Source organism: Gracilinanus agilis, chromosome 4 (assembly GCF_016433145.1).
Source record: "Gracilinanus agilis isolate LMUSP501 chromosome 4, AgileGrace, whole genome shotgun sequence".
Taxonomy (NCBI): domain Eukaryota; kingdom Metazoa; phylum Chordata; class Mammalia; order Didelphimorphia; family Didelphidae; genus Gracilinanus; species Gracilinanus agilis.
Genome location: NC_058133.1, coordinates 330625429 through 330653122, shown reverse-complemented (window position 1 = coordinate 330653122; position 27694 = coordinate 330625429). Strand labels below are relative to the sequence as shown.

Here is a 27694-nt window from a genome sequence, read left to right as displayed (position 1 = left end):
CAAACTTTAAGTGCTACAGAAATGTTAGATATTATTATTTGGCGTCTCGGATATCTGAGTTTGAATCCCTATTTTAATATAACTACCATGAACAAAGTATTTGTCCTCTAAATTTTAGTTTCCTATATAAGATGGGGATAATAATGCTGTATTATTTGTCTCATGGGGCTGTGATGAAGAACAATAGTAAGCCTTCAGTGCCACAGAGATGTTATTATTATTGTTATCATTCTCATTACTTCTGATAATAAATCAGTCTCCTCATCTCTTAAAATATGAATGTTAAAAATGCTTGCTTACCTATAGCACAACATTGTTATAGAAACTAGATCACGTACATAAAATGCTTTGTAACTTAAAAGCATTTTATAAATATGAGATTATATATCATAACATTCCATATCAAATTTGTTGGGGAGAGGTAGTGTTTTATCTCTATCATTTAGCACAAACCCTGGCACACACACACACACACACACACACACACACACACACACACACACACTTTAAACTCTTCCCATCCGTTTTAGTATCAATCCTAAGACAGAAGAGCAGCAAGAGCTAGGCAATCAGGACTAAGGACTTGCCCAGGATCACACAGCTTGGAAGTATCTGAAGCAAGATTTGAACCCAAATCTTCCCAACTCCAGTACTGTGCCACCTAGCTGGCCTCATCCCTGTCACCTATTTAAGACCTAATAGCTGTTTACTATCATGTCATTATATGTGTGTAGAGAATGCTTAGTGAAGATGTTTCTTTTACCCATATGATTCTGTAATGATTCCTATAACTAACTGTCTTAAGGCCATTCAATCAGTACACACCCAAGGTGAGGACTGACTTCAGGGTTTCTTTATTCGAAGGTAGTTTCTTTATCACTATGTTGCCTTTCATTTTATATATATATATATATATATCCAGTTAAAGTAATCCAAAAAACTGAGTGTCTTATCAGTACAGACATTCCCTCCCAAAGTTTCATGATGAGTAGTGACAGACGAATTAACCAAATGAGCTAATATTTTAAAAAACACTCAGTACACTGCCTAGTTACATGGTAGGCATTATATAAATGCTTATTCCCTTTTTTCTCTTGTGTAATCACTTAGTGGTAAGCTTGCCCATTTATAGCTAGGCTTGTTCTTTGGTGACAGTCATGGTCAATACCAAATCTGTATTCAACCCACTTGGCTCAGCTGGGTTATGCCTGGGATGCTCTGATACTTTGCTTTCCTCCACCTCTTAATTTTTTTCCCTGCTTTCTGTTAGGTTGAAGTGAATGCGTGTGGAGACAATCTCTGAAATAATAGTGTTTATTGAAAGAAGAAAATAGGGGCATTCAGAGTAGAGACTACATGGGAAATCCACAACAATGTTCTTTTTTTGTTTTTAAGCAGATAAAAGAACGCTAACTTCTATAGTTTTCGAAAACAAATTGTGCATCCTACTACCCTTTCTTAGAACTTATTTTTATATAGCCATTTCTCAGAACTTAGAGTTGTTATCTCATTATTTCTTCACTAGTAAGTTTATCATGACCCAGGGACATCAATGATGTTGACATAACACTTACAGAACAGTCTGTTAATGTTTAGTTCCAGTATTTGCACTTGTTCTTGGAAGGAGCTAAGGAATTATGGAAGACTACTCCCTGAAATTGTGCCATTTTACAGTTTAACCCTCTTGCCTCAGCTCAAATCTCACCTTCAACAGGAGACCTTAATCAGTCTACCTCCACTTATTAATGCCTTCTTCCTTTAGATTATTAACTTTATCTACTCTGTATCTATCTTCCATGTCCTTAATTATGTATATGTTGCCTCTTTGATTGGCATGCACCCTCAGGGTCAACTTGGTGGCTCAGTGGATAAAGAGCCAGATCTGGAGACAGGTCTTAGGCTCAAATTTGACTTCAGATACCTTCTAGCTGTATAGCTCCAGGCAAGTCACTTACCTCCCAATTGACTCCCTCTTACTGCCCTTCTGACTTGGTTCTAAGACAAGAAGTAAGGGTTTGAGGGAAAAAAAAAAAGAATACACCTACCTCATGGCTAAATTTATGGCCCTAATCTCCTGCTTTCCCTTCTGACAGGAGTCTAAAGTTTTCATTGGAAAAAGTGGCAGGGAGGGAAGAAGCTAGAGATGATTTTTATGTTTCTTTTTAAGCCACACAATGATACTTCCAGACCACATATAGGGGATAGCCTTTGGTACACTAGCACAGTGTCTTTCCCTCAGTAAGAGCCCAATATATATTAGTTAAGTGAATAAGTATGAATGTTGAATGAATGGCAGGAAGTATGATCCTGAATTAGAAGTCACAGCTCAGGATCACCTCCCTTTAAGAAGTCATCCTGATCTCTCTGATTCTCAGTGATCTCTCCTGCCAGATATTATTTTGGACTTAGTTATTTGATCCCAAAGGTATAGTATAAGTTTCTTGAGGTCAAGCATTGTTTTCTTTTTGTCTTTGTATCCCCACCACCTGCCACAGGGTCTGACACAAAGTAGTCAATCAGTAAATGTTGGTGAAATCAAACAGGAAAAAAAGCACAAATCAAAAATAAAGAGAATTCAGATTTTAAAAAAAAGAATGCCCCCTCCTTAAAAGCATGGCCTATTATCTTCCTTTGTTATCTCCAATGCTTACCACAGTTTCTGACAAATGGTAGATTATTTAATGTGTTGAATGACTGATTTTAACTAGGATTGAACAGCTAGCAAATATCTGATGCTGACTCGAAATCAGGTCTTGATTCCACATGCTTTGCTTCAGGTAGTAAAAAAATTTTTTTATAACCCTTATCTTGTGTCTTACTTATTGTGTCCAATACTAAGTATTGGTTCTAAAGCAGAAGAATGTTAAGAACTAGGCACCTGGGATTAATTGTCCAGGATCACACAGCTAGGAAGTATGGGGTCAGATTTGAACCCAGCACTCTTCTCATGTCTAAGGCCTGTGCTCCAGCCTATTAAATCCTCTAGCTGACTAACCTAACAGGTCTTGGGGGAAGACTTATTGAATGAATTTATTGAGTGGGTGAAATAAAAATTGACCTTTAAGAATTTTCAGATGTTTCAGACTTTTCAGAGTCTTCTCCAGTGGAGACTTGTTCTTCAGTGACTGCAACGGATTCCTCTAAATCACTGGGTGGTTTCTTTCTTAGTGGTAGAATGAAATCTGCTTGTCCTGGTGAAAGTGTAGGATATGTAAAATTGATGTATTTCTGAAATGCCTCACGGGTTTCCAGGAGCTCCTCCTCCAGGAACTCCTTCCAGTGGGTCATGTTCTCCAGCTGCTCAGTCTTCTCCTGCAGCTCACCTTCAGTAACAGTCAGCTTTTTGGAAACTTTCTTTATGGAAGCCTTATGTTCTTTCTTCACCTCATTCATCACTTCATTCACTTCTTCGTCCTTCTTCTTTTGGCTGAGGTGAAAATTGACAGACATCTGGTGCTCTGTGGCTCTGGCAACTTCTTTAACAGTTTTTTCAAGATTCTTGTGAGAAAGAATCCCAACTTCTATAATTTTCTCCTCATTTTTCCTTGAAAAAAAAAAAGAGTGTTAGATTATTAGGTGGTTGTAAATCAATCAATAAATAATCAATCCATCCATCAATGATGAGTAAGCATGAATTCAGGGCCTCCTTTGTCCTTGGTATGAGGGGCCCAAATACAAAGAATGAAATGATTTCCTGCTTGTAAAAAGCCTACATTCTAGGGGGCAGCTGGGTAGCTCAGTGGATTGAGAGCCAGACCTAGAGACAGGAGGTCCTAGGTTCAAGTCTGACCTCAGACACTTCCCAGCTGTGTGACCCTGGGCAAGTCACTTGACCCCCATTGCCTAATATTAAAAAAAAAAAAGAAGAAGAAGAAACCTATATTCTAGTGAGTAAGACAACTACATATGTAAGTATATTGAGAATAAATTATCAAAAGAATAAACTGAAATAAATACAAGACAAAAGAGAAAGTATGGAATAGCACAAAGCCATCCTCAAAGCCAAGAGTGTTTCGGTCTTCACTTCTGACACATACTAGCTATATGACCCCTTCTGGCAAGTAACAACATTTCTGTGGTCTCTCTAGGCAGCTCTCTAAGACAGAGGTCAGCAAACTACTTCCCAGGAACAAATCCAACCCAACTACCCGGTGTTATTTTTTTTTTAAGTTGTGAACTAAGAATAGTTTTTAGACTTTTAAATACAATAAAACTTTATATTTTAAAAACTGTAGATATCATTCTTAGTTGGCAATAGTTTGTCCTTTGGGCCACTGGTTTGCTGACCTCTGCTCTAAGTGACAGAGATAGTACTGACCAGTACTGATAAAAAGGAGTTTCCTCACTTAAGAAAACCAATGAAATGACAGGTTCAGTCCCTGTCCCTCTCCCTCAATATGAAGGAAGGGAAAGGGGGACAATATGGAAGGCTTTATGTAGGAGAAGGTGGGGTTTGAGTTGTACTACTATTTAATCTCTTAATTCCCATATTCCTTCACTCCACCTCAACTATGAACAAGGATGGTCACTTCTTGGATGTCACCATTACTCACAACATTATCTCGTGGTGACTGAAGCAGATGTGTTACTTAAGGAAAGAAATCTCAGTAGAAAGTATTCTATCACTTACTCAGAAGTGTTTGGATAGAAAAAAAAATGGGATTTTGCTTAGGGATTTTGCAGACTACCTCATCTGTTCCTTTAGTGCTTCAATAGCCATTTCTTGTTCTTCAGCTCTGACGTTTTCTATTGCCTGAAGCTTTTCAGCGTGGCACTCCTTCAGAATGTTCTGGATTCTATGAACCATGCGCTGTTCAGCAGCCAGGTTTTCTCTTCTCATTTCTGCTTCCATTAACTCTTGCACCTCTTTCTTAGTTTCTTTCACTGTTTGCTTAAGCAACATCAAAAAAGAAGTTAAATAGTAGATGGGGCTAAGTTATATTTTCAAATTATATAAACACATAGAGGGAAGATACCATATTTCCAGATGCCATTGCAAGGGATATAGCTACAATGTTTCCTATGATAATAGCAGTGGCAACGTTGGCACTAAGATAGTACTTTTAAGTGATTTTTGTATACTTTATGCACTTTACTTTCCATGTTTAGGAGGGGATGGTACAGTGTAACAAACACTGCATTTGGAGCTGGAAGACTTTCTGCTGCCTTTTTCACCTCTTGGAGCTCTAGCACCCTCATTTGTAAAATAGTATAGATTGGACTAGATGACCTCTAAAATCCCTTCTAATTCTAGATCTGTGAGGCAGCTAGGTAGCATAGTGGCTAGAGCGCCAGGGATGGAGTAGGGAGGACCTGGGTTCAAATCTGGCTTCAGACACTTCCTAGCTATGTGACCCTAGGTTAATCATTTAACCCCATTTGCCTAGCCCTTGCCCTTCTGTCTTATAGTTGTTAGTAGCTCAGAAAATAAGAGCTAAAAAAAAGTTCTAGCTCCATGATCCTATGAATGAAGTTCTAGGTAATAGACTTTCCCTTAAGGATTGCAGACTTCCTGGTGACTTTATAGCACTTACTTGCAATTATTCATTTTGATTGGGGCCCTTTTATTACCTCAATAACCTTGAGTAGGACACTAAGTGTCCCTGGGCCCAAGATTCTTCCTCTGTTAAATAAGGAGGTTGTAATAAATGATCTCTGAGGTCCCTTTCAATTATAACTCTATAATCTTACAACTTTATTACGTATTTCCCAGCTCTATTTTTAAACACACACACACACACACACACACACACACACACACACACACACTCTGTTCTAGCAAACCTTTTTTTTTTTTGGCAAATCAGAATCAACCTCATAAACATATTTCATATATTTATAATTATGAATTATATATAGCTATTATATATTTATGAATGTCAAAAATATATCTACCACTTCAATGAGAGGCTTCAGAAAACTGTGGATTTTGAGTTCTTAGAAATATTTTTTAGAATTTTTTTGTTTCCATCCTTCCTTCCCTTCTCTCTTTCCCACTCTTTGCTAACAACTATCAGTTCTTTTATCTGTCTCTTTTACCAAGTTGTTGAGTTTCTTTTCATACTTTTCTTGTATCACTCCCATTTCTTTTTCCATTTTTTCCTTTACCTCTCTTATTTGATTTTTTAAATGCTTTTCAAACTCTTTTAGGAATTCTTATTGGATTTATGTCCAATTCACATCTTTTCTACTTATAACTGTTTTGACATAGTTGTCTTCTTCTGAGTTTGTGTCATGATCTTTCATTACCATAGTAGCTTTTTATGGTCATGTTATTTTTGTTGTGGTTTGCTCATTTTTCCAGCCTGTTTCTTGACTTTTAACTTTATGTTAAAATTGGGCTCTGCTTCTAAGGTGGAGGAGGCACTTTTTCAAGCTTCAGGTTTTTCATGCTACTATTTTCAAAGTTAATTCTTGGGGCATTTAAGCTTTCAATGTTTCTACGGTGGCATGATCTAAAGAAAAATGTGGTCATTGTTCTCCTGGCCTGTGCTTTGGTCTTTACCTAGGAAGGGATCTTATTCCCCTGTAGCTGCAAATGCTAGCACTCCTTTTGATCCTGGAACTGTGAACAGGACCCCTGCTTTCTATGGCTGGAAGTACTAGGACTCCTTTCTGCTTTGGGACTGAGATTAGGTTCCCTGATCTCTTATGAACAATCACAACTACTCTTCTATGTCCTAGAATTGTGACCAGAGTCTCTTCTCCCATGTGGCCAAAAGTGCTAGTGTTCTTCTTTACCCTGGAACTGTATGTAATCTGGAACTGTGTAAGAGCAATGCAGCAAGGTCCTGAACCCAGTATCAGTAAAGTATTCCCTATAATTTCTTTCTGAACATTTGTCCAACCTCATTATCTGTGGGTTAAGAACTTCCTAAATTCCCAGTTGCAGCTGCCTCTAAGCAGCTATTGGTTTTGCAGTGGGGTACACTGTACTCTGAGATTTTGACACTCAAGAATTCAATTTGAGGCATTATTTTAAAGTTGTTTGAAGGAGAATATTGGGAGAGTTGAGCTGAACTCTTGCCTTTATCATCTTGGTTTTATCCAGTTCTCTTCTCTGTCAATGAAATTGTCTATAGCAGCTTCTAGCCTCACTTCTAATTTACAGCTTCTGATCAACTTTATCATTAAAACCTGATCACTTATATAGCATTGAGGCTAAAATAAGAGTAAATAAACTCTTAGTAAGAATTTGAGGGATTCATATCTTTGTAAAGTACCTCCTTTACTATTAAGAGTTACTAATATCTTTTGGTTGTTCAGTGGGCTTGTGCTCCAAATAGCTGATATTTTTGTATCACACAGATCCAGTGAGATGTTACTATAAATGTCAGATGTTATCATTTATACCGGATAGATGCATACTGTAACACATTTGGATTTATTTAGTGTTTCAGGCAAGTTAGATGACCTGTTAGCAGTCCACCCTATTTAGACTAGCCACATAGTAGAAAGAGCACTATATTTGGCATCAGAAAGCATGGATTAGTCTTACTTTTGCAGTTTACTACTTGTGTAGTAGGGAAAATCTGAGCCTTAGTCTGCTTATCTATGAAATAATGGGGTCAGATTAGATGATCTCTACAATACTTTCCAGTTTTAGCTCCGTGATCCTAATATGATGAAATTCAAAAAGTCTGATTGAGCTACATTCCCCTCTACGAAGGCTCAAACCCAAATGACACTGGGAGAAGAACAACATACCCTTATCTACTCTATCAGTATTAACTTTGCTACTTATCAAGGAACAAGTCAAAGGGGAGAGGGAAAGCATAATGGTCACAAAACTTGGAAATTTGGAAGAATTGTGATACTTAGAAATAGGGGGGTTTAGAAAAGGGGTTGACTTAGTGAGGAGTCAAGTATGATGAGTTCATCATATGAATTTTGTTTATGTTGAGTTTGAGATATCTCTGGAACCATCAGTTTGAAGCATCCAAGAGGCAACTAACCGATGATGTAGGATTGAAATTCAGGGGAAAGACTGGAGCTAGAGATGTCTTCTCATAGATTTGAACATCAAACCCATGAGGGCTGATGAGGTCACAGAAAAAAAGAACAACAGAAGAAAAGAAGGTCAAAGACAAAACCTTTGAAAATACCTTCAAATAGGGAATATGACATAGATGATGACCTAGCAAGGGAAACAAAGAAGGAATAATTTAAAAGGTAAAAGGAGAACCAGAATGGAAGAGTGCCTCCATAGTTCAGAAGAGATAGTATCTGAGAGAAGAGTGTGATCAGTTGTGTAAAATATACCAGATAGGACTAGAAGCCCAGAGTAGCTAGTTAGAGTGGTGGATAGAGTGCCAAGACTCATCTTCTTGAATTCAAATCAACTTTTTAGCTATGTGACCCTGGGCAAGTCACTTGACCCTGTTTGCCTCAGTTTTCGCATCTGTAAAATGATTGGAGAAGGAAATGACAACCCACTCTAGTATCTTTGCCAGGAAAACTCCAAGTGGTAAATGAAGAGTCAGTACTAAAAATGACTGAACAACTAGAAGGACAGGGTTTGAGAAAAGATCATGAGATTTGACAATTAAGAAATCACTGATAACTTTGAAGAGAGTATTTACAGTTAAATGATCATGTTAGAAGCCAGTTTGCAAAGGAGAAATGAGAAGGAAGTCAAAGCAAGGAGTGTAAACAGCTTCTTTTTAGGAGTTTGACTGAGAAGAATGAGAATTAGACTATTATCCTTAAAGAGATGGTAAGGTCTAGTGAAGACTTTTTCTTTTAAAGCTGAGATACAGTTAACAACTTTGTAATTAGTTGCCCCATTTTCAGTTTCTTTCCTTTTTAATCCTTCCTCCACATAGCTACGCCAAAATGACCCTCCTGGGATTCAGGTCTAAGAGTTCTTTGGCTCAAAAATCCTCCCTATAGGATAAAATACAAACTTAGCCCAGATTTTAAGAATCCAAAGTTTCTGACAGCTACATTTTCAGCCTTTTTTCATACTCCTCCTCCTTCTCCTCCTAAACTCTTGTGTTCCAATCAGATTTGACTACTAGCTATTCCCTGTTCTCTACACTCTATGCCTCACATGTCTGCATAAAGTATTCCTCTTACTTGGAGTGAACTTCTTGATCTTCTTTCTTCCTTCAAGGATGAGTTCAAATGCCATTCTCCTCTATAAAACCTTTCTTGATCCCCTGTATTATTATTTTTCCTCTCCCTCCTCAATTTTCCTTGTTGTTTATTTTTTTGTATGTAGGTAAGCCCTCTAGAGTGTATAAGTTTTCTTAGGGCAGGGATTACTTTGTTTTTGTCTTTGTATCTCCAGTGCCTAGAACAACACCTTACAAAAAAACAGGCACTTAATGTTTATTTAGTTGAATCAAGTCTATTCTTCTCCATCTTATCCACAAGTATATAAATGGCTTTACCAAATATCTTGCTGAGATCCAGATTTGTTTTCTCTCTGCCTTTCCCTAATTCTATGAATATAGCATACTGTTAAAAATGAAGTGATGTTTGTCTGATATGACAGAAACAGAAGACCAAAGAAGCTTTCCACTAGATGCAGCAGGTGGTAGCCAAAAGTAGAAGAAAGCAATTCTAACCAGCTGAGAGAACAGAGCAGCTGAGAACCTCAGTGTGGCAGCAAGCCTGCTTTCCAGAAGGCTTAGGTGGCTCTGCAGCATCTAAGGCCTAAGTTGTGCTGGCCCGAAAGTTCCTTAGAAACATGAATTCCCATATATGATTTAAACATAAAGAGTGATATTATAAGTAAATTAGGTGAACATGGAATAGTATACCTGTCAGATCTATGGAGAAGGAAAGAATTTAAGACCAAGTAAGAGATAAAGAACATTAAAAGAGGTAAAATAATTTTGATTATATAAAATTTATAAGTTTTTGTACAAACAAAACCAATGCAACCAAAATTAGAAGGGAAGCAACAAACTGGGAAAAAATTTTATGACAAAATTCTTTGACAAAGGTCTGATTTCTCAAATATACAAAGAACTAAGTCACACTTATAAGAAATTAAATCATTCCCCAATTGACAAATGGTCAAAGGACACATATAGATAGTTTTCAGATGAAGAAATCAAAACTATCAATAATAATATAAAAAATGTTTTAAATCCCTCCTGGTTAAAGAAATGCAAATCAAATAATTCTGAGATACTACCTTGCACCTAGCAAAGTAACCAATATGAAAGTAAAGGAAAATAATAAATGTTGGAGGAGATGTGGCAAAATTGGGACACATGTTTTGCTGGCAGAGTTGTGAGTTGATCCAACCATTCTGGAATGCAACTTGGAATTATGCCTAGGGAGCTCTAAAAAAATGCATGCGCTTTGATCCAGTAATAATTTGTATCCCAAAGTTTATATCCCATTTTTTTAAATGGGAAAGGTTCTGTTTATACAAAAATACTTATAGCTGTGCTTTTTGTGGTGGCAAAAAATTGGAAAATGAGGGGATGTCTCTCAATTGGGGAAGAGTTGGACAAATTGTGGTATATGATGGTGGTGGAATACTATTTGTGCTATAAAGAATGGCAAGCTGCTTGATTTCTATAAGAATCTGAAAGACCTATTTGAGAACTGATGTGAAGTGAAATAAGCAGAACCAGGAGAACATTATACACAGTAAATGAAACATTGTGGGATGATCAAATGTAATTGACTTTGCTACTAAAAGCAATCCAATGATCCAGGACAATTCTGAGGGACTTATGAGAAAGAATACTATCCACATCAAGAGAAAGAACTATGGGAGTAGAAATCCAAAAGAAAAACATATGATTTATCACTTGTTTATATGGGTACATGATTTAGGGTTTTAGTTTTAAAAGATTACTCTATTTAAAAAATGAATAATATGGAAAATAGGATTTGAGTGATAATATATGTATAACCCAGTGAAATTGCTTGTCAACTCTGGGAGGAGGGAGGGAAGAAGAGAGGAAGACAATAAGAATCATGTAACCATGGAAAAAAATCTTTTAAATAAAATAAACTTTAAAAAAAAGAAAATTATATAAAAAGAAAAAAAAATTGAATTCCTTACCCATAAGGCTCTTTCAACCTATTCCTTGGTCCCAAATGTTCCTTAAGCTTATGCACCTCTCTGCATGTTTCCTGGCCACACATGTTCCCTAGATGTTTCTCTTCCCTGACAGGTGACATGGTAAGTTGTTAAGTGTATAGCTGTGTATATGGGGATTCTTTATCACTTAATTTCCTATGCTGTTTGATTAGATGTCCTTTGTTTGAACTAATGTGTCTCCTATTTGGCCTAATAAAAGAAATACATTGATGGTGGCTCAGAGACTCTGATTCTGAGCAGATGCTGACTCATGAAATACCTGGAGCCTGAGGTAGATTTCTGGGTACCCACATGAGGCAGCTAGGGGTTACAATGGATAGAGTGCTGTGCCTGAAGTCAAGAAGATCTGAGTTCAGATCTTGCCTCAGATACTTACCAGCTGTTACACTTACGGCAAGTCATTTAACTTCAGTTGACCTCCATTTCCTCAACTACAAAATGGAGGATAATTATAGCACCCACCTCTCACAGGATTATAATGAAGATCAAATTTATATATATACATATATATGTGTATATATATCACTTAGCACAATGCTGCCATAGAGAAGGCACTATATGAATGCTCACTATTATATGAGACAAACCCCAGGACTTACAAAAGACATCTAGGCACTAAAGATGTGCGTAAAGGTAAGGGAAAACAGGTAATTAAGAGTCATAAGCACCTTTAATATCTAGAGAATAGAGTTTGGCCTCCTAACATATGAACAAGTCTTGGGTCTTAATGGATTGAGTTATTATTTTTTTTACCCTCTGTTTTAGAATCAATACTGTGTATTGGTTCCAAGGTAGAAGAGCAGTAAGGGCTAGGCAATAGGGGTTAAGTGACTTGCCCAGGGTCTGAGGCCACATTTGAACCCAGAACCTCCTGCCACTAGTCCTGGCTCTCAAACTACTGAGCCACCCCTGGATTGAGTTATTACATGATAGAGGTTGAGCTTAGATTGGTCATAGTTCCCATTGTTCCCAAGGCAAAAGCAACCCCTGGTCTGAACTCATCCAGATAATACTGAAGGCAGCTAAGTGGCATAGTAGATAGAATGCCAGGCCTGAAGTGAGGAAAACTCAGCTTCCTGAGTTCAAATCTAGTCTGGCACTTACTAGTTGTGTGAACCTAGACAAGTCACTTAACCTCATTTGCCTCAGTGTCCTCATCTGCAATATGAGCTGGAGAAGGAAATGGCAAACCATTTCAGTATCCCAGCCAAGAAGTGGAAATGGGATCACAAAGAGTCAGATGTTACTGAAATGACTGAAACACAAAGGTGTTCTTAAATATAATCAATACATGTAGTGATGGCTACTTTATCTTGAAAATACTCTTCTGTGAATTACAGAACCACTCCCAAACCTCTCACATCTGGTATGTCATTTGTCCTTTAGGTTGGTTAAGTATCCCCACTTTGTAGATTTGGAAATGGAGGTATTGAATGCTTAAGTCACATGCCCCCAAAGCCAGAAGGCCAAAAAGCAAGCATGAGACTATATACCCATTAAATTATTCCCAGCTGAAGTTATTCTTTTCACTACTTTATGCTTTTATGAGTCAGTATTGGAAAATAATTCCATTGTTGATGCTTGATAGTGAAACATATTGGAGTAGTGGCCCAAAGGTAAAATGGAGAAAAAAATACTATTAATGTAAAAAGAGTAAGCAAAAACAAAAATTAAAGCCAAACAGCTATTGAGACAAAAATTAGTCTGAAAAATGTTCAGCCCTCAAGTCTATGTATGTTGTCATGCAAAAAACTCTGTAGTTGCAAGATTCATTTCTCATGTATTCACACTTTATTACTCTCCCATTGAATTTCTCATTTAATTAGCACTTTACAAACAAATTCCTAACAATGCCCTTTTGAGGTAGTGTGACAGCTCTTACTATTCCCATTTTGTAGATGGTGGAATTAAATTTCAAGAGATTTGCTCATGGATGCATAGCAAAGATGCATCAGACTGGCTTTCTAATAGAACTAGGTCAGGTCTTCTAATTCCAAGTGCAGAATTCTTCCCACCATACCACCTGCTTCTTTGCAAATATAATCACTTTTTAAAAAAAGAACAAAGTCTTTCTTTTCTTTGTAGCTTCTTCAAGCTCTAGGATAGCCCAGCCTATATGATGTTGAATAAGCAAAATGGCAAAGGAAAATCTAGTATCTGCCCTTCTTCTCTCCTTCAATGCTTTGAGGACTGTCAAGACTTGTGACAATTTGAGATTATCAGACTGGATCCAATATATATATTTTTTAAACCCTTAACTTTCTGTGTATTGGCTCCTTGGTGGAAGAGTGGTAAGGGTGGGCAATGGGAGTCAAGTGACTTGTCCAGGGTCACACATCTGGGAAGTGTCTGAGGCCAGATTTGAACCTAGGACCTCCCATCTCTAGGCCTGACTCTCAATCCACTGAGCTACCCAGCTGCCCCCCCCCAATATACATTTGAGAAGATATGAAAGAAATCAGTGCCTACCCTCTCTTCTTCCCAGTTTCTCACCATTCCAATCACTCTTTTATAGAACTACTTGCTTTCTGGTAACAAGGTCTAAAGCAATACCCCTTCTTCCCCACTTCCCTTTGCCCCAGTTGACACTGAAATTCTGTTCCCTGTCCTTACTACTCTGGGTCTCCTTTTGTCTTTTGAAAAACAGCCATAAGCCCATAATATTACATTTCCAAAGTAAATTAGAGTCCAATTTCCCCCAACTACTTCCATGGACTCAAATATAGGTTGAGTGAATATGGGCAAGTCACTTAATCATTCTCAGCCTCAGCTTTCTCATCTATGAAATGGGGCATGATAATAGCATTTACCTTTCAAGGTGGTTGTGAGAATCAAATGAGATAACATATATAAAAGGCTATGTAAACCTTAAAGGGCTTTATATGTCTAGCTATCATTACATTATTAGTATTACTATTTTAAGCATCAGTCTCTCCTAGACAGAAAACCAAAGTGGCAACCAATACCTCGAAACATATAACCAAAGAAACAAGTGATAAATCATATGCTTTCATTTGCATTCCTACTCCAAAAGTTCTTTCTTTAGAGATGGATAGCTTCTTTTTCATAAGTCCCTCAGAATTGTTCTGGATCATTGTATTGCTGTCAGTAGCCTAGTCTATCACATTTGATCATCCCACAATATTGCTGTTATTATGTACAGTGTTTCCCTGGTTCTGCTCATTTCACTCTGTATCAGTTCATCAGTTCATCAGCTCTTTCAAAAATCCCCGAGCTCATTATTCCTTATAGCATATTAGGATTCCATCACCATCATATACCACAATTTGTTCAACCATTCCCCAATGGAAGGACATCCCTTTGGTTTCTAATTCTTTGTCACCACAAAAAGAGCAGCTATAAATATTTTTATAGAAACAGTTCCTTTCTCATTTCTTCTATCTCTTTGGGATACAGACCTAGTAATGGTATTGCTGGATCAAAGGGCCTGAACTGTATTATAGCCCTTTGGGCAAAATTACAAATTGCCCTCCAGAATGTTTAGATCAGTTCACAACCCAATCGGCAATGCATTATTAGTGTCCCAATTTTCCCACATCCCCTGCAATATTTATAATTATCCTTCACTGTCATATTGGCCAATCTGATAGGTGTGAAGTGACACCTCAAAGTTTTTTTAATTTTCATTTATCAAATTAAGAAAGATTTAGAACATTTTTTTTTAAACCCTTGTACTTCGGTGTATTGTCTCATAGGTGGAAGATTGGTAAGGGTGGGCAATGGGGGTCAAGTGACTTGCCCAGGGTCACACAGCTGGGAAGTGGCTGAGGCTGGGTTTGAACCTAGGACCTCCTGCCTCTAGGCCTGACTCTCACTCCACTGAGCTACCCAGCTGCCCTAGAACATTTTTAATATGGTTAATGATAGTTTTGACTTCTTCATCTGAAACTGCCTATTCATATCCTTTGATGATTTGTTAATTGGGGAATGATTTGTTATTCTTATAAATTTGACTTAATTCTTTATATGTCTGAGAAATGAGACCTTATCAGGTTGATTTGCAGTTGATTTCTCAGAGCACATTTTCTGGAGCCATAGGTGATCAGTTAAACTACTAGTCTGGGCTTCTTCCTAGTAAGTCTGCCAATCTCACCTTTGGAACTCTTAGTTGAGGAAGGGGTTTGAGAAGTTGACATCCTTTGTGGGACCTGGATTGTCTCCACAGGAAAATATGCTTAAGCTATTTCTTCATTGGCCTGAAATTTGTCATGCCTACTCTGTGGAGCTCTATAGTTTCAGCTTCCCTTTCAGCATGGCAACCTACCTCAAAGGGAAAAGCAAGGAGAGAGCCTCAGAGGTAGATATGCTCTTCCCAGAGAGCCTCAGAGGTAGATATGCTCTTCCCATCATTGCCTAGATGTTTGCTCTATTGGACTCAAAAAGATTCTTCCCTTCATTCTCCCTATTCTTACTATCCCCCCTTTGAACCTTTTATGATCCCATCATCCCTCCTCCCCACCCTTTCTCTGAGAAACACTGACTCAATCTTCTGTATAATTGTTTCATTCCACTAGCTAGATATTTCCTCCACTGCCTTAAGTGAATTTACAAGTATACCTAACAAATCAGTCCAAACCTTCAGTATTTGCTCATGTTCTTCCTTTAAAGCTTCTATTTCTTCCAGATGTTTTGCTTTGACTTTCTTGATTGCTTTTTTCACAGCCTCATCTGTCATAGTCTCAGCCTTTAAAAGAGGGAGAGAGAAAGAGAGAGAGAGAGAGAGAGAGAGAGAGAGAGAGAGAGAGAGAGAGAGAGAGAGAGAGAGAGAGAGAAGATCTATATTAAAAAATTCATTACTTTATTCCGAGAGGTGGCAAAATCAATTTGTCATTATCCTGGGGAGTGGGACAGCAAATCTTGCTTGGGAGGATTTTGACAGCTAGCAGAGAAAACTGCACACCCACTTACTTTGTGGACTCTATCTCCCCCTAGTGACTTACTTTGCATCCAGCCTGCTCCCCTGAGAGAAGCTGTCTCTTAGGCTGATATTTTAAATCAGTTGGAAAACCAGTCTATTCTCAAAACACATTCCATGACAGGAACAGCCTGGCCAAGAAGAAGAATGGAGAAGCTGTCCAGTTTCTTCAGCCAATTCTTCTCAGTATAAAACTTCCTTATTCTGTTTGATGTGGGTTCCCCAAAACATCATAAGTCATAAGATCATGGGTTTAGAGCTAGAAGGGACTTTGAAAATCAGTCAACTCCCCCATTTTACAGATGAGGAAACTGATTTCAAAGTGGCAAGTTATACAAAGTCTTAGAAGTTGAAAATAGCATCAGAATTTGAATCTAGATCCTCCCACTACAAATATGGGATTCTTTCCATTCTACCATGCTGGATCCAAGGAAGTAGAAATGAGAAGGACCTTAAAAGATTAATCTGATTCAATGCTCTTACTCTACAGATTAAAAAAAAACCTAGGCCCAGAGAATCACTTTGGGTTCAAGGTTAAGAAGTCAGTATCAGAATTGGGCTTCAAACCCAGTTCCTTAAAATCCAAATCCTGTTTGCTTACCATTTCATCATATCATAACATGGATATGTCCTTACTAAAATTGTCAACTATCTTTATCACTGCTTCCCTTATGTCTGATTTTCTAAGTTCTACTAGATATTTCTTCCTCAGTGGCCTTAATTTCTTCTACTGGGCACCTGATTCCCAAAGGGCTAGTTCTTTTGTTAAATTATAATTTAGATAGCAATATTTACTTCTCTCTTCTAAGAAAAGCCATCCCTCAGGAGACAATTTATTCATGGGTTTGAGGGAAGGTGACAGGCTCTTTCTAGACCAGGGGGTACCAGCCCTTCCATAAATAGTTGGGCATTATAACCCTTGATCTAATGTGAACTCCCTGAGATTGTTTCAGGAATAGTTTCAATTTTTTGTCTTTGTTCTCTATTGCCTAGTTCTAAGTCTGACACAGAGGGGTAAGCCTGATAAATGCCTGTGGATTAATTGGTTGAATACTGGTCCTGGTCATTTCTTCTATTCTGTATCAAGGCTCCCTCACCTCCATAAACTCTGGTTATTAAAGGCCGAAAGAGGATCCACTGGAACCTTATGGCAAAAGGTAAGAGAGTAAACCTTAAAAGTCAATTTTATACGGGTAGCTAGGTGGCTCAGTGGATAGAATGCCAGGTCTGGAGACAGGAGATCCTGAGTTCAAATTTGACCTCAGACACTTCAGAGCTGTGCTCTCCTAGGCAAGTCACTGAACCCCAATTGCCCAGCCCTTAATACTCTTCTGCCTTAGAACAAATACTTAGTGATGATTCTAAGACAAAAGGTTAGGTTTAAAAACAGGGGGAGCTTATACTTCCTCCTGAAAACTAAAAATTACATGCATCAGCATCAATACCTTAAAACTTCAGGCTGAGGATTTTGTTAAATCCTCAAATGGTAACCATATGTCTTTTTACAGCATAGTATGTACTCCATTGCATATCATAAAAATAAATTAAAATTACAGATTGCTACATTTGAAAGGGACTCTATCCCAACCTTCTTATTTTACAGAAGGGAAAACTGAGACCCTGGAAAATGAAATAATTTATCCAACATCTCCCTACTCAAAAGGATTAGATATAGACCTAGAAACCAGGTGACCTGTCTCCTGATCCAGTTTCTTTCTAAGTGACCACATGCCCTGTCTATTTGATTGGATTGGTTTATTAAACTATTAAATAAATATCAAATCAATAGCTTGATTAGCTATTAAATAGTTTAAAAATTGTACTAAGACTTTTGGACACAACTGAAATGACTGAATAAAGATGTTCCTAAATATAACCAACAAATGCAGTGATGGCTACTTTATCTTGAAAATACTCTCCTGTGAATTACAGAACCACTCAACAACTTGTATATTATGAGGCAGTACAGCATATCAGATAGAGTTCTAGACTTGAGGTTAGGGAGAACTCGGTTCAAATCCTGCCTCTGATAGTAAATGACCCTGAGCAACTCACTTAATCTCTTCTCTCAGCTTCAGTTTACTTGGGTATAAAATGAGAATGGCAATACTTGTGTGTATAGTGGGTAAAGTGATGGATTTAAACTTAGGAAGATCTAGATTTAAATTCTACTGTTGCATCTTATTTCTCGTGTGACCATAGGTAAGTCACTTAATCTCTGTCTGCCTCAGTGTCTGCATCTATAAAATGGGGATAATAATAACACCTGCCTCATAGGGTTGTTAAGAAGATCCAATGAAATAGTATTTGTAAAGTGTTTTGTGAATCTTAAAGTGCTATATAAAATGTTGTTACTATTACTTATTGTTGTTATTAACTTAAAGGGCTATTGTGAGCCTCAAATGAGATAATATAAATTAAGAACTTTATGAATATTAGAGTATTATATAAATATCAGTTGTTATTTATTGATGCTTACACTCAATTTCTGTCAATTCCAAAATTCATCCTAAATGATCAAAATATGTTAACTAGTAAAAATCATTCCATTCCACTACTTTGTCACACAAACATCTAACCGACAAATATATCTAGAAGCATAGCACCTTATGATTGACTGACTCAAAATTATATTTACCAGGAGATCAGCATGGCCTTCAGCCTGGTCCATATATTTCCCATAGGGAAATATGTTCACCCATACCCAAACTGAGCCTTCTTTACTTAGGGTTGGACTATAGAACCTCAATGGTCCTTCCCGATCTCAACTCTATGATTACTTTTGTCTACTGATAATTCCTTTATGGAACCCTCTATCCTCAGGTCAATCCTATATAGTGTAGAAGCTTCCTACTGTAGAAACTTCCTTTACACCAAAGTATATTGGCAACCATTCTGCAACTCATCTTCTTAGGGGATGCTGAGTGGTGCAAAGACTTGTTCAAGATGTGAGAGGTTAGGCTGAATAAATGTCATGTATCAGAGTGGTGCAATGGGTAGTGTTGGGTCTGGAGTTAGGGAGTCTAGAGTACAAATGTAGCCTCAAACATTTACTATGTGACCTTAGGCAAGTTATTTAACCTTTGTAGGCTTCAGTTTCCTCATCTGTAAAATGGGGATAATAATAGCACCTACCTTCCAAAAGCAAGGATAAAATGTCTATAAAGCTTTTTGCAAACCCTAAAGCATTATCTAAATTCTAGCTATTATTGTATTTCCTACATTGGAGGTGTAATGTCAGTGGGTTTTGGGAATGGGATTAGATGTTTAATTAGGCCAGTATCAGAAGATTAAACTGTTTGGGAAGGCCAACAGAACCAGTGTAGGTAGGTTGACTGTGGGGTGACAGGCTAACAGACCCAGTCCAGGCAGAGGTAACAAACACAGATCAATATATAAGAGGGATGTTTGGTTTATTATAACAAGGGAAGGTGAAAAGGGAATTTGGATAATCCTAAACTAATAACAACTAACTAAACCCACCCCCCAAATCTATATGTCTCATCACTGAGATTCTTCACAGAAATTGGGCTACTCTGATCCTTACTTATCTGTCTAAAGACCCAGTCCCTAATATAGATAAACCTACACTAACCCCAAACCCCCCTTTTTGATGGTAATAGAGGAAGTGAGCTTTGGCAATTAGGCAGGACAGGGCCCAGGAAGAGGTGGATCCAGAAGGATCCCAAACCTAATTCTTACAGACAGATGACCCAGATGGTTCGGGATCACACCAGGAAGCTCAGTAAATGTATCAACCAGTCAACAGGGAAGCAGGCAGATGGGAAAGACAAGGTAGAAATAGCCAAAGGAAAGTAGCCAGTCTTCAGGTCAAACCCAGAGAAAAGACTCAGCTCCCAACTCAGTAACCATCTCCCCTCTTCCACTCCCACATTCTAGAATTTTTTCCCTGCATCTGCATCTCCACTGCAGATCCTGCTCATATGCTCAAATCTTCTCCTTCCTTATACAGAGGCTACCTGTCCATTTTAATGTTTCTTCTTGTTTCCATCTTATAGATGAAGAATTCAAAGAATATTTGTGCCTATATCTTTTTATAATATCACCCTTCTTTATGATGTGCTTTAGAATAATAATAATAATAACCAGAAATTACATAGCACTTTAAGATTCAAAAAACACATTACATATATTATTTCATTTGATCTTCACAACTCAGTGCAGGTGCTTTCATTATCCTCATTTCAGTGTTATCATAACCCCCATTTTATAGATGAGGGAACAAAGGCTGAGAGAGAGAGAGAGAGAGGAACAAATTTGCCCAGGATAACAATGTTATTGAGAAGCTGAGGCAGGGATTTGAATCTGGATCTTCCTGATACCAAATCCAGAGATCTATGATACTATCTCAAACCTGTCTGTCTGATCTTCTCTACAACCATTCAGTGAGTCACTTGTGCAACTCCAAATCAACATAATTGAAGTGGGAAGGGAAAACTTTCAGGAACAACGGAGTATCTCTAGAATGGTCTAGCCATTTTTTTTTTAAACCCTTGTACTTCAGTGTATTGTCTCATAGGTGGAAGAGTGGTAAGGGTGAGCAATGGGGGTCAAGTGACTTGCCCAGGGTCACACAGCTGGGAAGTGGCTGAGGCCGGGTTTGAACCTAGGACCTCCTGTCTCTAGGCCTGACTCTCACTCCACTGAGCTACCCAGCTGCCCCCTCTAGCCATTTTTTAAAAGATGATTATCAAGGTTTGGGGTGGAGGGCTCCAAATTGCTTGGTATAGCTCCATGATTCCCACCAGAATGAAATGTAAATCCATAGCCACATGGGCCCAAGTCCCTATGTAGGCATGGAGAATTAGGAGAAGTTCGCAAAAAGAAGCCCAAACTAATCAGAATATTTGTGCCCCTTGTGATATTTTTTTCTTTACACACACATGCAGAGATGACTTAGATCAAATGCCTTTTCCAGAATTATATAGGATATTTTATAGTAACATAAAAGACAAAACCCCAGTCCTTGGGTAAGACTTTATAAATAACAATTTTTAATAGGTTTCAATATCTTTTACCTTTGCCCATACTTCATCCTGTGCTATTTTAAGTAATTCTTCCATTTTAAGAATTTGTCTTTTTTCTTCCTTTTGATGAATCTTGATGCCATAATCTGCATGATGAATGAAAATGATAGTGAGCATCTATAGATGACTCTTTTATTTATCTTTGATCCACCTTTCTACTTCATACCCAGAACCTATCACAATGCTTTACTGTGGGAAGCCAATAAGAGAATAGATAAAAATCTGAGACTCCTCTTTTGACCCCTTTTGTGATCCTTGTGATTTCTTCTTGAAAAGTATTATGGCCTTACTGAAAAGCTTTAAGTTCCTATCAAACCGGAATTTAAAGGGTTAACATTGTTAACACAGCAAGGAATGCTGCTGCCTGTTATAGCTAAGGCCAAGATACTCCCCAACTTGGCTTTCTGATAAGGACCTAGTAAAAATTCAGCCTTGGCCTTGGTCTATTCTGAAGCCAATGTTTTGTGTTTTAACTTCTGCGCATCTGCAAAGTTTCGGTGGGGGGGGGGTTCTTTTGTGTGAAATGAGTCTTGAAACATATATAATAAACTCCATGCTCCTGGAGCCAGAGCTGGAAGCATGAAGTAAAAGACATTTCCCTTGTCCTGTCCTTATTTCCTTATCAACTAAACTGTCATCAGATTATCAGAGATGATAAAGAGATCTCCACACTTTACACATAGATGGTGCTCAATAAGTGCCTGGCAAATGGATGAATAAATCCAGTTAGTCCATTTTTTGAAGAAAATTTCATGACAATCCATTTCAGGGATACAACTAAAAGGAATGAGAGGTGGTATGCCATGATTTTGAAGTCAAGAAGATCTGAGTTCAGTGTTCCTTCTGATACAAGCTATATAACTCGGTAAGTTACTTAACCTCTCAATATCACAGCCAAGTCACCAACCTACAAATTATATAGCTGCAGATTTGCATCAGTATAGGGAATTCTCATACTGGGAGTTTCCTCATATGTGCTCTTATGAATTAAATGCTTTCAGTTGTAGGGTAGAGTAGAAAATAGTAATAGTATTACTAGAACTAATAGTAGTAGTAGTACTACTACTTTATATTTGAGGAGTAATTCTAACCTTATAAGGCATTTTCACACCCATGGTCTCATCTCATATTCATAGAAATCTTATGAGGTGAACATTATTATACTTATATATAATATAAATATATTTAAATATAAATAAAAATATAATATACATATATTGTATTTTACAAGTATCTAAAATCCAAAAAGTTCCAGTGTTTGGGTGGTAGTGGTGTTCAGTATGATTGTCATGACCCCATTTGGGATTTTCTTGGCAAACCACTAGAGTGGTTTACCATTTCCTTCTTCAGTTCATTTTGCAGTTGAGGAACCCAAGATAAGCAGGGTTAAGTGAGTTGCAGCTTAGGTTGGATTTGAACTTGGGTCTTCCTGAGTCCAGGCCCAGCACTTTATCCACTGTACCCTAAAGGTGAACTTTTTGTGCTTGGGTAGGACTATGTGACTAGTTAGTGGCAGAATTGGATCTTGACTCTCAGCCCCAGATTGTTTTCCTTTATAGGCACTTCCCCTCATATCAGACTCAAAGTGGTCCAGGAGCCACTAGGAATGATTTAATCCTTTACATTCTGAAATGCTAAATGTCTATTATAGAGGTAATTAACTTCATGACAAAGCACATAGTGCTTTTCTTTATACCTTTTCTGAATTCCTGTGCCACTTATTGTTATAAAATCACAGAATTTAAAGTAGCTGAGACCATTACAGATTACCTAACTCAACATTTTTTCTAACCCTTACCTTCTATCTTAGAATCAATTCTGAGTATTGGATCCAAGGCAGAAGAGCAGTAAGGGATAGATAACTGGGATTAAGTGACACAGAGCTCAGAAGTGTCAGAGGTCACATTTGAACTCAGGAACCCCTATCTCCACATCTGGTGCTCTATTCATGGAGTCACTTAGCTGTCCTATAGCCCAACTTTTCATTTTATATTTAACTACCAAAGGACCTACAGCCCTAATTGATAATAAGTACCCAAAACTGGTAGTCTCATGCTCACACCATCAATTAGATGCTCCATCTAATACTAGTTGGTACTTTGGAAAAATGGTAAACTCTACAATTCTCAGAGAGCTGACTATCTCTATAGTTCTGGCTCTTTTGTGGGTGGAAGTGCTCTTTTCATTAGACTCTGGGTATGGGTTATGTGGATTTATCCAATTGGATTCTTATTTTAGCCCCTACCTGCTGGAAAAACTTCACCCTCTTCCTTTTGTGTTGTACTTTATATGGGATCACACTGGCATAGCATTCAATCACAAAAGCATGGTAAATCTCTAAATTCTTTATTCAGTTTAATCTCTAAGTTCTTTACTCATAACCTTAGAATCTTTCAAAAGGAAGAAATCAAATATCTTGAAAATAAATATTAATTAAAATATTAAATTAATGTTAAAATAGCATACAGTTCATGTGGCTATGGATTCCTTCAAACCTAGGCAGCCCTAAATCCAGGAGTTTCAGGAACATGGTTGGGGTACTCTCACTCAGAACTAGCAATCTTCCCCTAAGGCTCTTCTACTTAAGGGCCTCCTTAAGGGTCAATTCCCAGTCAGTTGGGAAAACCAAGAACTAGGATATCTCCTTGCTTGGTTTTTTCCTTGTTTGCTGTTATGTCACTGAAAGAATGAAGATTCTGCCTTCTGATCACTTTCAGGAGTGTCTATATATAAGATTCATTGCTTCTCACTATTGCCTTTTTGTTCACATGGAATAGTAGAGTCTCAAGTGAAGGCCCAGTCATGAAGACAGACTCCTCGTACACTCCAGATTCCTCACTTTTACCTTTTATTCCTCCCAGATTAGCAAAGTCCACCATCCTACAATCATTTCTATCTCCAGGTCTTTTTGGCCTTTTTGCATTCTCCCTAGGTAAGTGAAACTTGATGGACATGCCAGTATTCAAAGGCTTGTCCCCCTCCTTCTCATCTACTCCTCTTGGAGAGAATTGGGAGGGGATTGGTCTTTTCCCTCCATGAAACCTTTACAATCCCTGCAACTTCCATGGGGCTCACTTGAATAACAACTATCACAAACAGAATGTCAATAATAAAATAGTCCTAAGTGATTATCTCCATTGCATTGCACAATGTTCATACTAGAATTACAAGCAGTTAGCATTAGTGAATGCAACCAATATAATACACAACACAAGCTATAACATATAGCACATACATAGCATCGATAATAGCCTATCATCAATAACAATACAGAATCAATAGCAGCACTACTGCATGTTAATTAGGGTAAATTATACAACAGGATTGCATTCAATGATCAGATCCCTAGATCACATATAGAAACATACTTTGGACACATAAATTATACTTAATATGGCAAAAGCATCAAAAAAAGAATATAACTACATTATAAATATGAAACATATCTACAACACATAATACCATATATGTTGTCATTTAGTTGTTTTTCAGTTGTATCCAATTCTTCATGATTCCTTTTTGGGGGATTTTCATGGCAAAGATACTAGAATGGTTTGCTATTGCCTTCTCCAGCTCATTTTTACAGATGAGGAAACTGAGGCAAACACAGTTAAGTAACTTGCCCAGAGTCACACAGCTAATAAGTGTCTGAGGTTATAATTGAACTCAGGTCTTTCTGACTCCCAGGCTCAGTACTCGATCCACTATATCACCTAGCTGCCCCTGATAACATATATAGCAATTACAAAATGCATACCACATGCACTGTAATAATAAACTTTTCAACTTTCTTCTAAAGTATAATACAAAAGTATGGTCATTTACCCAATAGGCCTGATACTTTTACTGAGATGTCTTGAGCTTACAGATGAAGATTAGCATCTAAAGGCTTACTTAGCTAAAGCCCACATCTTAAATTCATGGTATGCCCAGTGTAAAAGGGAATTCTTTGTTCTCTTTGAGTTTACACTTGTGAAAGGGAATCCTTTATTCTCTTTGCCTAGTTGGAGCTAACACTTTAGTTAACACTAATAAGTAACTCACTAGATTGTGAAGGCAGGATTAACTCTCCTTTGTCTACCTTTTGACTAAATCAACACAAGCTTGAAATAGGTGGAGGAGCTCACAAACCACTTAGTGAATTCACACCCTCAGAATCAACCAGGAATCTGTGAGCCCTTTTGATGAGTATTCACTCCTCCAGAAGGTGAGAACTGGTTCCCACAAACACTGACCCATGGCTAGTGCTAGACAATTTGGAAGACAAGAAGCACTATAAAAGGTCCTGTATTTCTGGGGCTAGGAGAGTCAACTCCAAGAAGAAAGTTGGCTTCAAAAAGGAATTGGATTTCAAGAGGGAAGTCAGCTTCAAGAAGAGGGGCAGCTTAAGGAAGAAAGTCAGCCTCAGGAATCACCTTCAGCTTGAGTCATTGTCTTGACCTGCCTCTTGGAGGGAACTTGGGTGAGTGGATAGCTGGCTTTCCCTTTCCTGTCTTCTGGAGAGAGTTTAATTCTGGTTGAAGGTTAACAAATCCTGGTTGAGCCAAACACCAAGGCAATATTTAGTGAGATAGGCTAATGTCTTCTCTACCCTTTTGTATTTCTCTACTTTCACTCTTTCCACCTCTTTTGTAAATAAAAGCTATTAAAGGTCATTTCAACTTTGAATTGGCAACTACCATATTATTTATAATTTCCATATATTTTAATCAACCATTAAAATTTAATTCTTATACCAGGCTATCATGATCTTCCGATTGTATGGATATTCTCTGCTTCCTCAACATCTCTACAACTGAGGTATTTGGCTGGATAGGATTTTACACATGGGGTTCTTGCCCCTAACTAAACAGAGGTTCCTGGCACCTCAAAAGACTCAATTGAATTCCCTGACACCACAGTAAGAACCCTCAGTTTTGGGGGCAGCTGGATAGCTCAGTGGATTGAGAGCCAGGCCTAGAGATGGGAGATCCTAGGTTCAAATCTGGCCTCAGACACTTCCCAGCTGTGTGACCCTGGGCAAGTCACTTGATATACACAGTTTTGACTCCAAGACAGAAGGTAAGGGTTTAAAAACAAAACAACAACAACAACAAAAAAAAACCACCTCAGTTTCTTCCTCACCTAAAAAACATTATTACCCAAGCTATTATCAAGCTCAGTCAGGATTTCTGTAAGAGGTGAGCAAGCCAGGCTTGTTTTCTCAGGGTAATGGGAATGACTGAGAGGCAGATTTAAATTTGGTGTTAGGAAAGTCTCCCTAATTATCAGAGGTATCCATGAGTGGAATGAGCTGCGTCTGGAGGAGGTTGAGTTCCCTTTCACTGAAGGTCTTCAAGCATAAATTCTTCAGTGCCCCTTTCCTTTCCCTTACCAGAAAGTTCAACCTCATAGTAGGTAGCTATGATGAACATCTTTGTAGGGGCCAAACCACTCATGGGGACTATTGTGTAGACTAATGATTCTCAAACTGTTGGAGGATAATAATAGTGAAAAAATGAGACAATATTTGTTTTAAAAGTGCTTAGTAAATTTGGAAAACAATATGGCAGAGATTAGGTTTAGAGCAACATCTCACACCCTACAACCAAGATAAATTCAGAATGGGTGAATGACTTGAATATAAAGAGGGAAACTATAAATAAGTTAAGTGAACATAGAATAGTTACTTGTCAGATCTCTGGGAAAGGAAAGATTTTAAAACCAAGCAAGAGTTAGAGAAAATTACAAAATGTAAAATAAATGATTTTGATTATATCAAACTAAAAAGCTTTTGTACAAACAAAAACAATGTAGCGAGTTTCCGGGTTAAGATGGCGGCAGAGTAAGAGCAGCTCTTAACCTCTCCTGACCGAAACACACAAAACTCCTCAAGGGGACATAAAAACAAGTCCAGACGAACGGAGGAACCCCACAACAGGGCACAGCGTGGAAGGTACGTGGAATCGAGGCATTTCCAAGCTACAAAGGGCTCTCATTCAATCGCGGGCTGAGCAACCGCCCCACCCCCACCCCCTCCACACTCACCTATAGCTCCGAACCCAGCTAAAAAGAAATAGGGCAAGTTTGGGGCACCCATCGAGTCATCAGCAGCTCCGGGACCTGTTCCTGAGAGCAGCAAGACTTAGGACCCCATTAAGTCAAAAAAAGCACGCGAAATCTGACCGCACGCCGGAGCAGGACGCTGGGCGCAGAGAGTGCCGGCTGAGCAGAGGCGTGGGTGGAGGCAGAACTAAAGCCTAAGTGGGGAACCAGTGCAGACGGGTATACGACTGTGGAAGCAGCGCCCTGAGACTTGTAAAGAAACCTCCAGCAGAGGATCAAGCAAGAGGGCCCACCAGGGGGCTTGACCTTGGAAAAAACCAGAATTCAGACCTCAGGAGCCAATAGATTTGGAACAGACACTGAGCCCGAGGATAAAGCTGAGAAGCTGCTGAGCTAATGATGGCTACTCAGCATCAGGAGGTTCAGAAGAGAAAGAATAATAACAAAAAGAAGAAGTCTTTAACACTCGACAGCTTTTACACAGAGAAAATCCAGACAACCGAGCAAACAGAGGAGGAGAACAAACAAGCATCCGGACCCTCCTCAAATAAGGAAAACTCCTCACAAGCTATGGAAGAGTTCAAAACTGAGATT

The 27694-nt window shown here is 38.2% G+C and overlaps 1 protein-coding gene across 1 annotated transcript in view; it reads right to left on the bottom strand.

Annotated features, from left to right (window-relative positions):
* Positions 1 to 3047: 3047 nt before the first annotated feature.
* C4H6orf163 (chromosome 4 C6orf163 homolog) overlaps positions 3048 to 27694 on the bottom strand; it is a 36849-nt gene continuing 12202 nt past the window's right edge. The window contains exons 2-5 of the mRNA XM_044674358.1: positions 21047 to 21141; positions 15669 to 15776; positions 4689 to 4891; positions 3048 to 3544 (exon numbers count right to left, since the gene is read on the bottom strand). Of these exons, the coding sequence (XP_044530293.1) occupies positions 3061 to 3544; positions 4689 to 4891; positions 15669 to 15776; positions 21047 to 21141 (890 nt within the window). The 3' untranslated portion in view covers positions 3048 to 3060. The remainder of the gene's footprint in view (positions 3545 to 4688; positions 4892 to 15668; positions 15777 to 21046; positions 21142 to 27694) is intronic.